Source organism: Periplaneta americana, chromosome 7 (assembly GCF_040183065.1).
Source record: "Periplaneta americana isolate PAMFEO1 chromosome 7, P.americana_PAMFEO1_priV1, whole genome shotgun sequence".
Lineage (NCBI taxonomy): Eukaryota > Metazoa > Arthropoda > Insecta > Blattodea > Blattidae > Periplaneta > Periplaneta americana.
In genome coordinates this window covers 145,937,613-145,952,510 of record NC_091123.1, presented here as the reverse complement: position 1 = coordinate 145,952,510, position 14,898 = coordinate 145,937,613, and the positions used below count along the sequence as shown (strand labels likewise).

General features: G+C 37.2%; 1 protein-coding gene across 2 annotated transcripts in view; it reads left to right on the top strand.

Moving 5' to 3' along the window:
* Positions 1 to 14,898, top strand: part of LOC138703527 (fatty acid synthase-like) — a 78,912-nt gene that overhangs the window by 33,231 nt on the left and 30,783 nt on the right. For both annotated transcript variants that reach the window (XM_069831452.1, XM_069831453.1), the window contains 6 exons: positions 473 to 777; positions 3,802 to 3,946; positions 5,105 to 5,221; positions 6,889 to 6,997; positions 7,353 to 7,610; positions 12,088 to 12,243. In XM_069831452.1, the coding sequence (XP_069687553.1) occupies positions 473 to 777; positions 3,802 to 3,946; positions 5,105 to 5,221; positions 6,889 to 6,997; positions 7,353 to 7,610; positions 12,088 to 12,243 (1,090 nt within the window). The remainder of the gene's footprint in view (positions 1 to 472; positions 778 to 3,801; positions 3,947 to 5,104; positions 5,222 to 6,888; positions 6,998 to 7,352; positions 7,611 to 12,087; positions 12,244 to 14,898) is intronic.

Below are 14,898 nucleotides of genomic sequence, written 5' to 3'. Positions count from 1 at the left end.
CAGGACCCTTCGCTTAGCACACGAATTCTCTCCCAACTGAGCTATCCCAGGAACCATACACGACCCGGCCCCGGAACAATATTTCCTTGAAATTATTCAAACCTGCTTTACAGGAGCTACTACCTGAAAACCAAATTTGCATAATATATTTCGTTACTGGAGGTACATTAACAAGAAGCCACAATTTAAGTCACACAGAATTTGTGTGTGCTCAAAGTTGGGTTCTGGCGTCTTGTCAGCTCATTTGAGTTGTGTGGATATAAAGGAAAAATTGTGATGATGTCCTGTATGGTTCCTGAAGTAGCTCAGTTGGCAGAGCATTTGTGCGCTAAGCGAAGGGTCCCGGGATCGATACTAGGCCCCAGAACAATATTTCCTTGAAATTATTCAAACCTGCTTTACAGGGAGCTACTACCTGAAAGCCAGATTTGCATAATGCTCTAGGATTGTCAGTAACTTTACGGATTTTCAGCTGATTCCAGAGCCAAAACCCCGGTCATCACGCTGGATATGCACATCAGTGCCGGAGGAATCCTGGGACTCGCCTTTGGCACGTTACTGCTCTGCTGAATACCACACTAACAACCTGCTGAACTCGGTGTTATTCGAAGAGGCCAGTAGGCACATCCCAAAGAATGCAATCACCATCGAGGTGGCACCTTACGGGCTGCTGCAAGCCATCTTGCACCGTTCCCTGGGACCTGACTGCACCCACATTGCTTTGACTCGGCGTGCACATCCACAAGGCCTTCACTTCCTGCTGTCTGCCATTGGCAAGTAGGGACCACAATATAATGATGCTTGACTCAATTGGATGAAATGTTTTAATTTCAATATCCACTTTCCCTTGTACTTCTCATTGTGGGAGAGTAAGAGAATCACAGCCACACTTAAACAGCTGTGATGGGAAGAGAATGCTTCACAAATTGACCTGTCTATTCTATTATAGGTTTATGTTTTGTTACCAGTGCACCTCTGAAGCAATTCTATGAAACAGTATAAACAAGTTTGTGGTGTGCTATTGCTTCTGTCTCTTGAAGATTTGTGTTTTTCTTATTTCTAATTTCAAGTATATATTTTTCCATTATTAACGTACCGGTAGTAGGCATGTAGCTGCCTAGTTGGCATAAGACTGGACACTTTTAAAGTTCAGATATCACCAATGATCTTTGTCATGATTCAAATTAACCAGATTGTTTCATGTATGACAATGAACGCTAGATTCAATAGTCTGATGATTAGCTTCATGTCAACCAAAGAAGCACTTCAGATATAACAGCTTACTTTAAACAACTTTTTAGAAGAAAAGTTTAGGGTTTTTGCACCAGAACTTTTCTTCAGACATATTCAGCGTGAAAACTTAAAATCCCAAAACAGAAAAATGATTTGTAATATTTCAAAAGTGTGGGTAAGGGGGAGAGGAATCTGACTGAATACAAATACCATGACACTGACGACATGAGTTCCATCAAGACAAGAACACGCTCAGAATTATTGCGTGTGGCAACAAATGTCTTGGAATGTGGGAATGGTAAGTAATAATATTTCCCATGCGAGGATTTACCATGGTATAATAGGCTATAATATATACCGTAATATGAAAAATAATTGAGAAATAAAATTGTGTTGTTACATTCAATTTAAAACCAGTGAAGTTTTATAAGAGCCAGAAACGAATATATCTGTAAACCCTGTAATTGAATCTGCCAGCACAAGTTATGAATATGAAACTTTCCATCATACAAACTTTAATATGTTATTTCACGACACTGTTTCACTGCAAGATTAGATAACCTTGCAGCATATTGGTAAAATTGGTGATATGAGATGTTATTTTGACGAGATGAAACCGAAGATTATCATGAATTATTGGACATTCGCTTACTGTTGGAGAAATCCTCGGAAGAACAAACCAATTAGGTAATCAGCCCAAGTGGGTTTGGAACCCACGCCTGAGTAGCCTTGATTTAGGAAACCAACTTCTAAACCCAAGTTACGCCAGTGGTGTCATGCTGTTATGTATACGTGCTTGTATTTTGATTCAATATGTTTCTTGTTGACGCCTGACCTTCTGTTTATTGAAAGATGGTTCTGTTGCATTAAAGTACATATTCTGTTACAATTGATGGTATAGATGTTCAGAGATATATATCAACTCTATTATCATTAATGGCAAGTAAAATGGCACCTAAACATCGTTTTTTTACAAAGAGACATTTTTCAGTTAGTTTCCCAGTTTCTTACCTTTTTTGATGCTGGAGCTAAGTGTAGCTTTGAAATGTTGGACACAGCGACATGGTCTAAGAGTCCTAAAAATGTCGCGCAATGCTCAACATCTTGAAGACTCTGTTACAAATATCGATCAGAGAAAAGGACCATACATACAGACAGAGATAAGTAGAAATATAATTATCGTAATTCAGAACTCATTCAAGTCTGGATTGCTTTCTGCAATGCTTATTTCAAATTATGCAACAACATATCTTTACTATAATTATTAATTTTAGAATCACGGCACTGGTTATAAAATGCATAACTACTCGGTGTTTATTTTAATATTAATTTTGTTACTGGGATAAGTTATAATTAAAATTTCCATTTACTGATATGTATATTATATTTCCGTCAAATACCTTATCATTACTATGTAGTTTTTAATTAACAAACGTTTTCGCCCCCATTTTGCTACATATGCATCATCAGGTCATTTACTATGTTGTGTGTTAGAATTCTAAAATTAGTTGAACATGATTAAAATTTAAAATAATTACATGATACTAGATTTAGATGTAAAATACACATAAGTGAAAAATAAAAATTGTAACCGTTAAATAATTCCCCCTTCCCCCCTTTGCTATCAGATTGTCGTTAGACATTTCTGGTCTTCCCTTCTGGCAGTGGCATATGTGTAACCTGCTTCTGAGGGCACCTGAAAAGCGTAGTTGCTTTGTCCTGATGATATTATAGGATGATTATGTATGATTATGTAGTGCCAAGAGAGATCTTAAATCTAGAATGAATGAATGTTAGCCATGATGTCCCATGTTGGGCACAGGCCTCCTGTGATGGGGTTAGAACCCCCTCGACAGGGATGGCTCAAGTGTACTCGCTTGGTGAGCCAATCCAGGCGAGCTTGTCGTGTATACTACTTTTGTGACATGGTTAATAACCCTGTTCAACTTTAACTAGTCTCAGCACTCTGTTCTTTGTTCATTTTTTTTCTTGCACTACACACATTATACTGACACTGGCACTTTGACAAACACTGATTGCTATTTACACTATTTACCTGATACTTTCTCAACACTGACTTTACTATTTACAAAACTTATCTTACACTTTCACTAATACTGACTTTACTATTTTCAATATCTTAACACTGATTACGTTATCTATTTACAATGACCTTCTCTAGTTCTTTCCACAAAACTCTGTTCTTTGCTGTCCTCAACCATTGTTTCCCCACCTCTTTGGTAAACATGTCAGACCATCTGAGCTGCGGTCTTCCCTGTCCTCTCTTTCCGACGTAGGGGTCCCACATCGTTACTGCATGGGTTCATCTTGTCTGCTGTTTTAAATGCCTTATATCTAGACTTAACCTAAGTCACAAATCACGGACGACCACAGGAACAGTTTCCACTGTTGAGTAATTTATCTACAGTACCAGAAAAAGTGAATGGAAATTTAGTTACTATATGTTTCATAGGTGACGCCTATAATAATTGACCTATAGAATATGTCTGTCTCACATGTTACTTTTCACCTTCGTCATAATAAAACAGTGACTTATCCACGTTGCAGGATGTATCTGGTGGGATTGTTGCCTCAGGTGAGGTGTTTATACCCGGCTGTACAACTACCAGTTAGCAGAGGCACTCCGTCTATATCCCCCTTTGTGAGATGGGATCACACAGACTCGTGGTACACTGTGGGGGAATTGGACATTGTGAGTGATTTACGTAGAGCAATTATTAATTTCTGAGAAGGGACATGGGTTCCGAATTTCTAGTATTAGATCAATGTTTGTATTACAGATATGTTGTTGTTGTTTTCTAATGCCAGGCGTTTGACAATAAAGTCATTTGACCTCTTGCACTCCAATATTTTTCAAAGATATTATCATGGCCAGCCACTGAAGCACAGATTTTGAGGTGTTCCGAATCCATTTCTTGGTTTGAGTTGCACAATGGGCAGTTAGGGGACTAATATATTCCAATTCTATGCAGGTGTTTGGCCAAACAATCATGGCCTGTTGCCAATCTAAATGCAGCTACAGACGATTTTCGTGGTAAATCGGGAATTAACTAAAGATGTTTAGTTGATTCTGTACCATTAAAGTAGTCCCCGCCCAGAGATCCGATTGGGGGACTATTTTACCTCCGGATAATTTTACCTTAATGGTACTCATTTCATATTGGAGAGTGAAAATGGGAAGTTGTAGCCGATTTAAGTGAACACCATATTTTAACGTTTTGGTGGCTATTTCATTCACACACAACCCCCAGAATGTCTGGAGGACCACACCTGCTGTTGGTCGACAGGTCCATTGGACTTAGCTGGGAGATCTTGTTGATCACCAGCTTTCCCTCCTTAAGCCACTGGAGGACGATTTTAGTGCTATAGCAGGTCAGCACTAGGAACAGAAAAGTAGAAAGAGGAGGAAGGAAAGGGAAATAAACCCCTAGGCCTCGAATGCTCTAATGCCATCGGGGGTCGAAGGAAGTAAGAGTTCAGTCAGAGGACTGGATAGGAAAGGGTAAAGAGGTAATTAGGTATTGAATAGAGGAAAATTATACCAAATTCAGTCATTAACTCATCAAGCTGACCAGTGCTAATTGATGAGTAGCCCCTCCCTTTAGTTCAGCTTTATGCTTTCAAACAACCACAGCTTGGTTGTAGCTAAAGTAAGTGTGTTGGTCACCATATTCTTCTTGCTGTTATGTGTACGAATAATTATTACAGTTTTAAGCTTTGAAAATAAACGGTTATGCACAGTGATGATAATATATTTGGCACAACTGGAACTTTTCAAATAAATAATAATCGAAATGTGTATAGAAAATTCTGGTATTTACTGATCAATGCATTTGGTGTACATTTTCAGTCAGAACTGATCTCTGGCGAGCAGCAGGTGTCAGTCAGCTTGAATCAGGAGGAGTACCGGGCATATGCAGGCCATGTCATTAATGGCCACATCTTGTTCCCAGCGTTTGCATTCCTGGTGAGTTTATTCTAGACCTGCTTCTCTTTCTCATAGCACTTTATTTCATGAAGCTATTCATCTATTGGTCTGTTTCCAAATTGAAGAAAATTCATCCTCCCTTACAGCCTGACATATCTGACATATTTTTTTAATGCAGTTTTATTTCACTTGGACTCACGGGATAGAAAGAAATATTTGGATATTCTCAACAAATAAATATAAAATAAAAGCTACTCCAACATAACGAAAACAATTAAGGCCATACAACTAAATTAAAACCAGGAAGCAGTGCTGACTTTAGACTAACTACAGACATGACTACTCAGGATAACATTTACAGAATAGAATTTATAGAGAACAGTTTGTGAAAATTCTATTCCACTGGCAAAATATAAAATGGCGAAAATTTTACGGAATGCCTGGAACTGAAAAGACTGTGTATTCCTGCAACAATTATACCTGTTCGTTAGCTAGAGAAAAATTGATGTAATCAAAATGTTGAACATAGATCAACATGATTGCATAGCAAAATTCCTATACAGAATAGGAGCCTTCCAGTCACCTGTATATCCATTCATTGTATTTGCTGAATGAAGAGATGGATTGGGTGCACCTCGCCGATGTCCAATCCTCCAGAAAAAAACAATCTAGGAAAAATATTGGAATGCAAGAGGATGAATGGCTTCATCGCCAAGTGTCCGACATTAGAAGACAACATTAGATCAACAACATACTACTACTGCTGCTGCTACTGCTGCTAACCACCACCACCACCACCACCACCACCACCACCACCACCATTATTACTACCACTACAGCCATTTCTGTTATTCAATTACCAAACAAACTTTAAACTATAATGATAATACAAATTTTAAAAGGTTTCAAGATTAATTAACAACTCAATTTCGAAACACATACACTCTTTGACTCTACACTACGAACGCACCCACACAGGAAACAAGAGGGGCCAAGACCAACAACGACCAGTTCCGAAGATGACCGAAAATAGGTCGAAACATGTTAACAAGGTACGTTAAAATTTAACACAAGAAAGTTCTTATCATACATATTCCGAAGTGATACAATGTTAAAAGTTGTGTAATCAATATGTATAATAAATAGAGTCGCTGGTGACATGAGGGCAAGTAACACAATTTACAATTATGCACTAAAACAAAAATAACAAAAAAAAAAAAAAAGGTCGAAGTGCTACTTACCTACTTCCCAGGTGATCTACAACAAAGAAGAGGCTACACCAGAAGAGACCTCAGAGCTCAGCCGATTACAGCCTCTATTGCAAGAAAAGCAGATAGTTCTATAATGGATTGGTAGAATAAAGGGTAAAAGGTGAAGGAGAGTTGGCGATTGAAGAGCTCTTATGGAAAAAATAAGAAGGTGAAGGATAGAAGCAAGAGACTCCTGATGGAATAGGAAAAAGTGTAAGGATTTCAATTGCACTAATAATTTTAATATTCTTCTTGCCACTGTTCAATGGGTTCCATGTGGGAACCATTAGTAGCCCAGTTTTATTCTTTCATTTGTGCTAATTTGTTCTTGTTAATTGTAGATTGTGAACTATGAATCTATTTTTATAGACTTACTGTACTATATGTACAAAGTTAATTTTGAGAGCTAGAATTGCAAAGTTGAAAATGTAAAACAATGTCTTTGGCGTGTTGCAGAAAATGGTGTGGGATACAGTGGCGTCATTGAAGAAGACTGTACCAAGTAGACTGCCAGTGGTTTTCGAGGATGTGTACTTCCTGCATCAACTATATATCGAGGAGAGAGGCAAGGATAATGTGTAATAATAATAATAATAATAATAATAATAATAATAATAATAATAATAATAATAATAATAATAATTGCCACCAAAACGAAAGTTAAAGTCGTTTCATGTCGGATTGACAAAAATATCGTACGGAATTATAGTTATAGCACAATTTGGCAACACTGAACTTAATTGAAATAAATTATAAATTAGGAAAAACATTCAGCCAATTGATGACGAGTGAAGAGGACGAGAAAAGTGAAGTAAGTGATCAGGCGAGTCAGTGAATAGTGACAGCATGCATTTTGATAGCCGGCATGCTCCTCAGAGTAGTATGACATGGTTGCAGCTTAACGTGATGTCTGTATGCAGGGACGCAGGAGTTGTCCGTGCTTGTACAGCGGGGCAGTGGCATGTTCGAGATCAGCAGTGACAAGACGCTGCTGGTGACTGGGCGTGTACACGTGCCTGACTGCATAGACGACGTCCTCGTTACACAGCCCCCCATCTGTACAACTGCCAACGACATCCAGCTGACGAGTGAAGATCTATATCTGGAGCTGGAGCAATATGGTTACAACTGCAGCCACTTCTTCAGAGCCGTGAAACACGTGACTCTAACACGTGAAGGTGTGCGACCAGATATTGCAGTATTAGCCACCATGGTGGCCCAGTGGCTAGAGCGCTGGACTCATAATCCTGTGGACCTGAGTTCGATCCCCAGCTTACCCTCAGTTTATGACTTGTATTGGACAAATCCGTAGTTCAGGTGACACATTCTCCAGGAGCTCCGGTTCCTCTGTGGCATCCCATCCCCAGGTTGCGAATTACGATTTCTGATGAGGGGGGGAATAGAATCCTAGATATAGAATACCATACATAAAATTATTATTATCCTCATTCGACACAGCTCAATGCTTGGTCGCACTGAGTTGCTTGTCTTGCATCTTGATTATAATAATAATTATATCCATGAGCAGGCTTAAGATAAGATGTGTAATTCCTAAGTTATTGATTGTTGTCAGCTTGCCGGTGATGATCAATATTATTTTCTTTGCCTACTTCATACTTTGTAAAGTACTTATACTCGTATTAAAACAATTATATTTTGTGAGGAGGGATAGAAGTTATCCATGGCAGGGATGTTAATATGAATTTATGAGAGGGGGATAACTTTCCAACAGGGGGGAAATCCCCCCATCCCCCCAGTTAATTCGCACCCTGCTCATCCCATCCCATCCCACCCCACTCCACTTCAACCCAGCCCAGCCTATCCCACCCCATCCCGGATGAATGACGAACAGTCAAATACCCTCCATTAGTAAGAAAGGAAAGCTTTTCAGTATTATATCTTTCGAAGTTATTTCTTTTGGAGTTACTCATGAAGGAGCTCAGTCGTGAAGAATTAAAATATCAAAATAAAAATGTTGGAATATTAGAATGGCAAATTATACATAGTAAGAACTTGCACTTCTTTTTTTTTTTTTTTTTTTTTTACTTTAATTGAAACTAGAAACAGAGACAAAAGTAGCATTTTTAAATCATTGTCATAGCCAACGTCCCAGTCTCTTCCTCTAGCAGTCATTACTGAATTAATGCTTCCTCAGATTGTCTTAATAATAATAATGATGATGATAATCAACACCAGTACCGATGATTACACGAAGTTTACTATCGGAAAACCTGTCAGGATTTCCTGGTCTTTTTTGTTCGTTTGATCGTTTTGTTTGGGTATTTTCGATAGTTGAAAATCTTGCTTTCAGAACAAGTTTCCCTTTCTCCAGTTATTCCTATATATCTAGATGATGCTAGTTAGGTTGTCAATAACTAAATCTAAACTATCTAAATATTATCATCATTTTGTTTCCTGTCCAGTAGTTCGCAGCCTCGAGCTATTGTTAGGGATCATATTCCTGCCACTTCATTCCCTTTCAGTTGATCTTCCTTTTCTTATTTCTTTTAATAAATTTTCGCAGCAATTATGTGAACTCGAAATTGACATCACTTTATAAAATTTAAGGAATGCTTCTTTGCGTATGTTAACACGTAATGTACCTACGTGAATATATTTTGACTTCAAATTCAGCTACATTATTTGCACACTAGTCCACCACTTTGAAGTAGTGGTCAGCATGTCTGACTGAGAAACTAGCGGGTTCAGAATCAAAGCCTTGATGGGATAAGTTGTCTGGTTGAGATTTTTCCGGGATTTCCCTCAACCTATTGGGAATAAATGCAGGGTAACTTTCATCTCCGGAATCTGGATTCATTTCGCCGTCATTACTACCTTCATCTTGATCCATCCTGCCTATTTCCATACTCATATCATAGGGGGCTAACAGAATGCGACCTAATGTGTGCCCCAGACTCAGAACAGGATTCTTCATTGTAACAGTCAAAAAGTAGACAGAGACACAAGTGGCTACTGCTACAAGTCAATATGCATGGTGTTATGTAAAAAGAAGTATTTGCACACTAACACTTCATAAGGGAAGGTATACTATTAATCATACTAATCGCAAATGAAACTGATTCATAATTTACTATTATAATTCCTATAGGTATTTTAATTTAATAAGACGTTTTTCACATACGAACACCACTTGTTCAGCATGGAACTCCATGTTTTCACACAGCAGTTTGAGAATGTGAAAATTTCTTGTGCTCAGGCGCACAATACTCTTTCTTCCTCTTTCATAGCGGTTTTGTTTCGCATAATAACAGATACAGAGTACCGCTTGATAAGTGAATTTACATTATATATATATTTTTTTCAAATTAATATTCATGTTTATTCAAAATTTTCGATTAATTTAAAAAATTCACTTTCTCAGTTACATTGTCTTCTATTTGGCCAGTTTGTCCAAGTATTGTTAGAAGACTTAACGACTGTTAAACCTTCAACAGTTTGTTAAATACAGTTTTTCCATTTGTTCAACACCAGTTTGGCTTAACAGATTCTTAACCGTTTGTTAACTTTAAATGTAGGATTTCAGGCTGTTAACTCATTTAACAAACAGTTAAACATGGCGGATAACACCACAGCTGTTCAGACAAAAGTTGTGAAAGTAACATGTTATGTTTCTCTTTGAGGAATGTCTAGAGTAAGGGACGGTTTCACCAAGTTTCAATAAATCAGTCCAAATGAAACATTAACTAGTACTGAACATAGAAATATTTACACGATTACGTTTGTATGTGAGCTGTGTCCGTAGACTTCAAGCCTAGCAGCTATATGTGCCTCGTCGCGCTGATTACGTCATGGTACCCAGATGGAGTAGTCAGTAGCGTGTTGGCTTGCTATCCCAGGGACCCGTGTTCCGTTCTCGGCGATAACTTTTTTTTTTTTTAACATAACTAATTTTTATACATGTTACCTTTCTTCATTTTTATAATTTTGTGTAGTGGAACTTATTATTTCGCAACTCTGGCTCCACTAGGAGAATTTAAAAAACTCTTGGGAGATCAATTTTCTTCCCGAAATAAAACAAAGATAAACAAACAAATTAAAGAAAAATAAAAGAAATACACATGTGAATCTAATACATTGTCCACATGCCATCGGCGTCTATCACTGCCTGGCATTTTCGGGGCATTGAGTCCACCAGATCGCGGAAATAGTTCTGGTCCTTAGCGAAATCTTCCCAGGTAACCAGAACTTGATCCCAGAACTGATCTGGATTTTGAGGTGGGATGTCTCAATATTTGTCAATCCTCTTTTTCATGCTTTTCCGTGAACCGTCTTTGAACGTTTATGGCGGTGTGCGCGGGGTGATTATCCTGCTGGAAAATTAAATTTCCATCGGAAAGAAAACGATTATAAATTCCAAGAATCCAGCTCTTTCGCTTCTGTTTTAAAGCCAGTGCAAACATATCTTATCGCTAGCTATAATATAATTCTAATAAATGAAAGTTAATATACCAATTAAGTTTCGTTATGTTTGAATGCACATTATGTATTAATTTATTAATATTTCTTAGGTACCGGTATGTAGTTATAATAATCACTTTCATGTCTTAAAATAAAACTCAGTTGTATGTTACCTAGTTGAAATAGGCCACTTGTTTCAATTCACTAGCTACTATTAACTCTAGATTCTATGTTACTAGCTCTTCAACTACAGCCGATGTCAATAGTGCTTCAAAATACGCAGTGAGTAAATAATAAAATGTTTCAGCAGCAATTGCTTCTTTAGGACGAAATTACATATAATTTATACATGAACCTAAATTAGAGAATTTTATATGATACGGAATTCTCCTCGGGGTTTTCTGTACAGTTGACTACACACACATTCGTGTAATTATTGTCACCTGGTGGTCATAATGCTGAGATTTTTCTAAACAGAAATTCATATTTAGCATTATAAAATGTAACCATACATAATAATTATTATTATTCAATAGCAGTCAATGCAACTTTCATTTATCAATTCTCTGTACTGTATGAATCATGGCTACTGTAATAGGTTACGATTTTACACATGTTTCATGACTTACTCCATAGTACAGAATTTAAATAATAATATCAGCCAATAAGAAGTTGTCTTATATATGCAAAATCATTACCAACTGCTGTTGAGTAGTTAGAATAGTATTAACGACAGTTAAAGTTAAGTGTTGGTTATTTTAAACAAAATTATGTTGGAAAAATGGAAAATATCTTAACAAAACGTTAAAAATAAACCAACTGTTAATTTAACATTTGTTAAGCCAAATTAAACATTACTTGGAAAAACTGGCCAATTATCTTTTAACTAATATCAACAAAAGCCATGAACTTAGTTTTCTTTGTGAATATATTCATATTTAAAATTTTGGGTCAAATCCACATTCAAAAGGTGAACTTTTTTCTCGATCTTCAATCTGTTTTTTTGATAGCATTGTTGCTTTTTTTTTTTTGGTTTATCTTTATATTAAAATTAATTGATTGTTTTTGCAGTTGTTTGTGTGTTATATTCAGAGATACAGTTCAAAATTATAAATCACTACTTTGCCATTTTCAAAAATAATGTCTTAAAATCCATCCATTTTATTGAATGTTTAACCACTTTCTCAGTACTGTATAAACATGAAAAATGGGTGAAAAGGAAATGCAATGTTGCAGGCTGCGTGGCGAACTTGCAGTGGACTGACAGCTGGGTGGTACTTGGAGAAGCACTCATGCAACTGGTGATGTTGCATAGCCATAGTCTGCAGCTGCCTGCAGGCCTGCAGAAAGTCGTAATCAATCCCCTGAAGTGCTGTGATGCCCCCAATCAGGGTAAGCACATGGTGGTGATCTCAAATGGTTTGAAATGTGGCTCATTCACAAAAATTAAAGATGCTACCGAGCAACAATTAACTTGTGTGGTTTAATCTATTTCAAATCTTCAGGAGAGACAAAAATAATTAAAATAATATTGATCAAATTTTTTTTTAACTTAAATGTATTATGAAAATATATTTTCCTTTCAAATAAACTATACATTCTACATTAAAGATTCCAAATTATATTGTTTACATGGAAGAACTATACATGCATGCAAATTTTTATTAATATATTATGCAACGAGCCTGTAATGGTAGTATGCATATAAGACGAGTGTAAGCGAGTTTCAAAATTTTCGTACGAGTATCTTAATTACCATTACAGGCAAGATGCATACGACTGTTTTTGTTCAACCATAATTAAATGTCTTAAGTTTTAAGTTTTTCCAAATACCGGTACTATCTTACCTTGTTACTTTAGTGATAATGAAATGATGAACATGCGTGTATTTTCAGTGTGTTTTCGACTATTGTAACAGATGGCACAAGTGTGACTGTCTTTTCAGTGTGTTCTCGAGTAGTGCAACAGATGACAGGCGTGTACGCCGAATTTATTGATTTTTTGCAGGGCTTGGTATAGAGATTTTAACTCAAAACAACACACATTAAAACACAGGGAATGAACTTAGTTTATTAGAATATTAAAATTAACATGAACAGAATTTCTTTTATTTTAAATACATGTTGTTGATTATGCAGTTTGTGAAATTTATCTGGGGAAAAGTTCCCAGTGGAATGTTTGAAGTTGGGTTAATGTTTGTTTGAGTGATTCGATTAATGTCACTTTCAAAACTCGCGCCTGCCATTTTGAATTGGTGCTCTCAAGAGTTGCGAGCACTGTTGTCAATTCGATTCTTAAAAACCGCCTGTGAAACAGAGCAAAAACCGTTAAATTGCTAATTTGTCAATGTAAATGGGATTAATTTGCCACTGTACCGGCTATAAATACCCACTAAATCCCAATATCAGCAATACAAATTTCATAAATTTTACCCACTTAACTAACATTGAGAAATGCCAGATTTAGCAGGAAAACCGCTGAATTGCGAGATGTTGCGTGTATGATTTTAATAAATATCTCATATGCTTAGTTGGAAATCGATAGTTGCAATAACATAATGAACAGCAGTACTGTAATATATGTCATTAAGATACAGTTTCGTCACATGTAATGAGTGTACTATAATATGGTCGAGCAAAAAATATTTTAAGTATACTTTTTGACTTGAACAAAATACTTCACAAAATTTTCATAATAAAAAACTATTAGGTTTTCAAAAAACATTAAAATTGCTTAGTAATTTACAGATAGTATACAGTAGCGTGCAAATTAATCCGAACATGACATATTTTTACATTTTCTGTCATTGTTGGCCTCACAGCTGCTCATACCGCTTTAATTGACATCTGTAGTACGTGTAATTCCATTGTTGAAGGTCTGTCGTTATTATTTTTTTTATAATATGTGACATTTTGCCTGTCGTTTTGTACTTATAAGCATTTCAGTTGTGTTGAAGACTTAATACTGCAATCCTGTGTACATTCTGTCGTCTTCACAAATGGATACAACTCCACGAAAATGGTCTAAAATTATAACATTAGCAGAGCATTCTTCTATGACACAGAGGCAAATTGCTGCAGAATGTCACATCGATTTGGCTACTGTTAATTCGATCATAAAACGATACAGGGAGACTGGATCCATCACACCTCAGAAAAAAGGAAACTGTGGCCGGAAAAGGAAGACTTCACCTGCAGATGATCGTTTAATTGTCAGGAAAAGTAAATTAATTCCTAGACTCACTGCTGTCGACTTAACCCGCGAGTTAATGGCTACCACTGGGGCGAATTTTCACGTCACAACAGTGCGGCGCGGCGTAGGCTTTTGGAAGCTGGACGAAGGGCTCGTAAGCCTATTAAGAAGCAACTGCTAACCCCTGTTATATGCATTTCGAGGTCCACGGCCACCATGTTTCTTACGTATGGAAAGGATCCGAAAAAGTAACAGCAGCTCATCTCCAACAAGCACCCAAATACCCCTCTAAAGTAATGTTTTGGGGTTGTTTTACACATGAAGGGCCTGGAGCATTAATACCTATCAAGGGAATGATGAATTCTGACAAATATATTCACTTATTGGAAACCAGAATCGTACCCCAGCTGCAAAAATCATTTCCGGATGGCAGAGGTGTGTTCCAACAAGACCTGGCATGCCATATGCAGTGCGTCTGGCTGCGAAACCAGGTGGCCCGGGTTCGATTCCCGGTCGGGGCAAGTTGCCTGGTTGAGGTTTTTTCCGGGGTTTTCCCTCAACCCAATGCGAGCAAATGCTCGGTAACTTTAGGTGCTGGACCCCAGACTCATTTCACCGGCATTATCACCTTCATCTCATTCAGACGCTAAATAACCAAGATGTTGATACAGCGTCGTAAAATAACCCAATAAAATAAAAAATAAAATCATGCCATACGTCTCGAAAAACTACAGAATTCTTCAACAAGAAGAATATTCAGGTACTCCCCTGGCCAGGCAACTCACCCGACATCAACCCCATTGAGAACTTGTGGTCAATTTGCAAAAGAAGAATACAAAAAATGGGTTGTTCTAC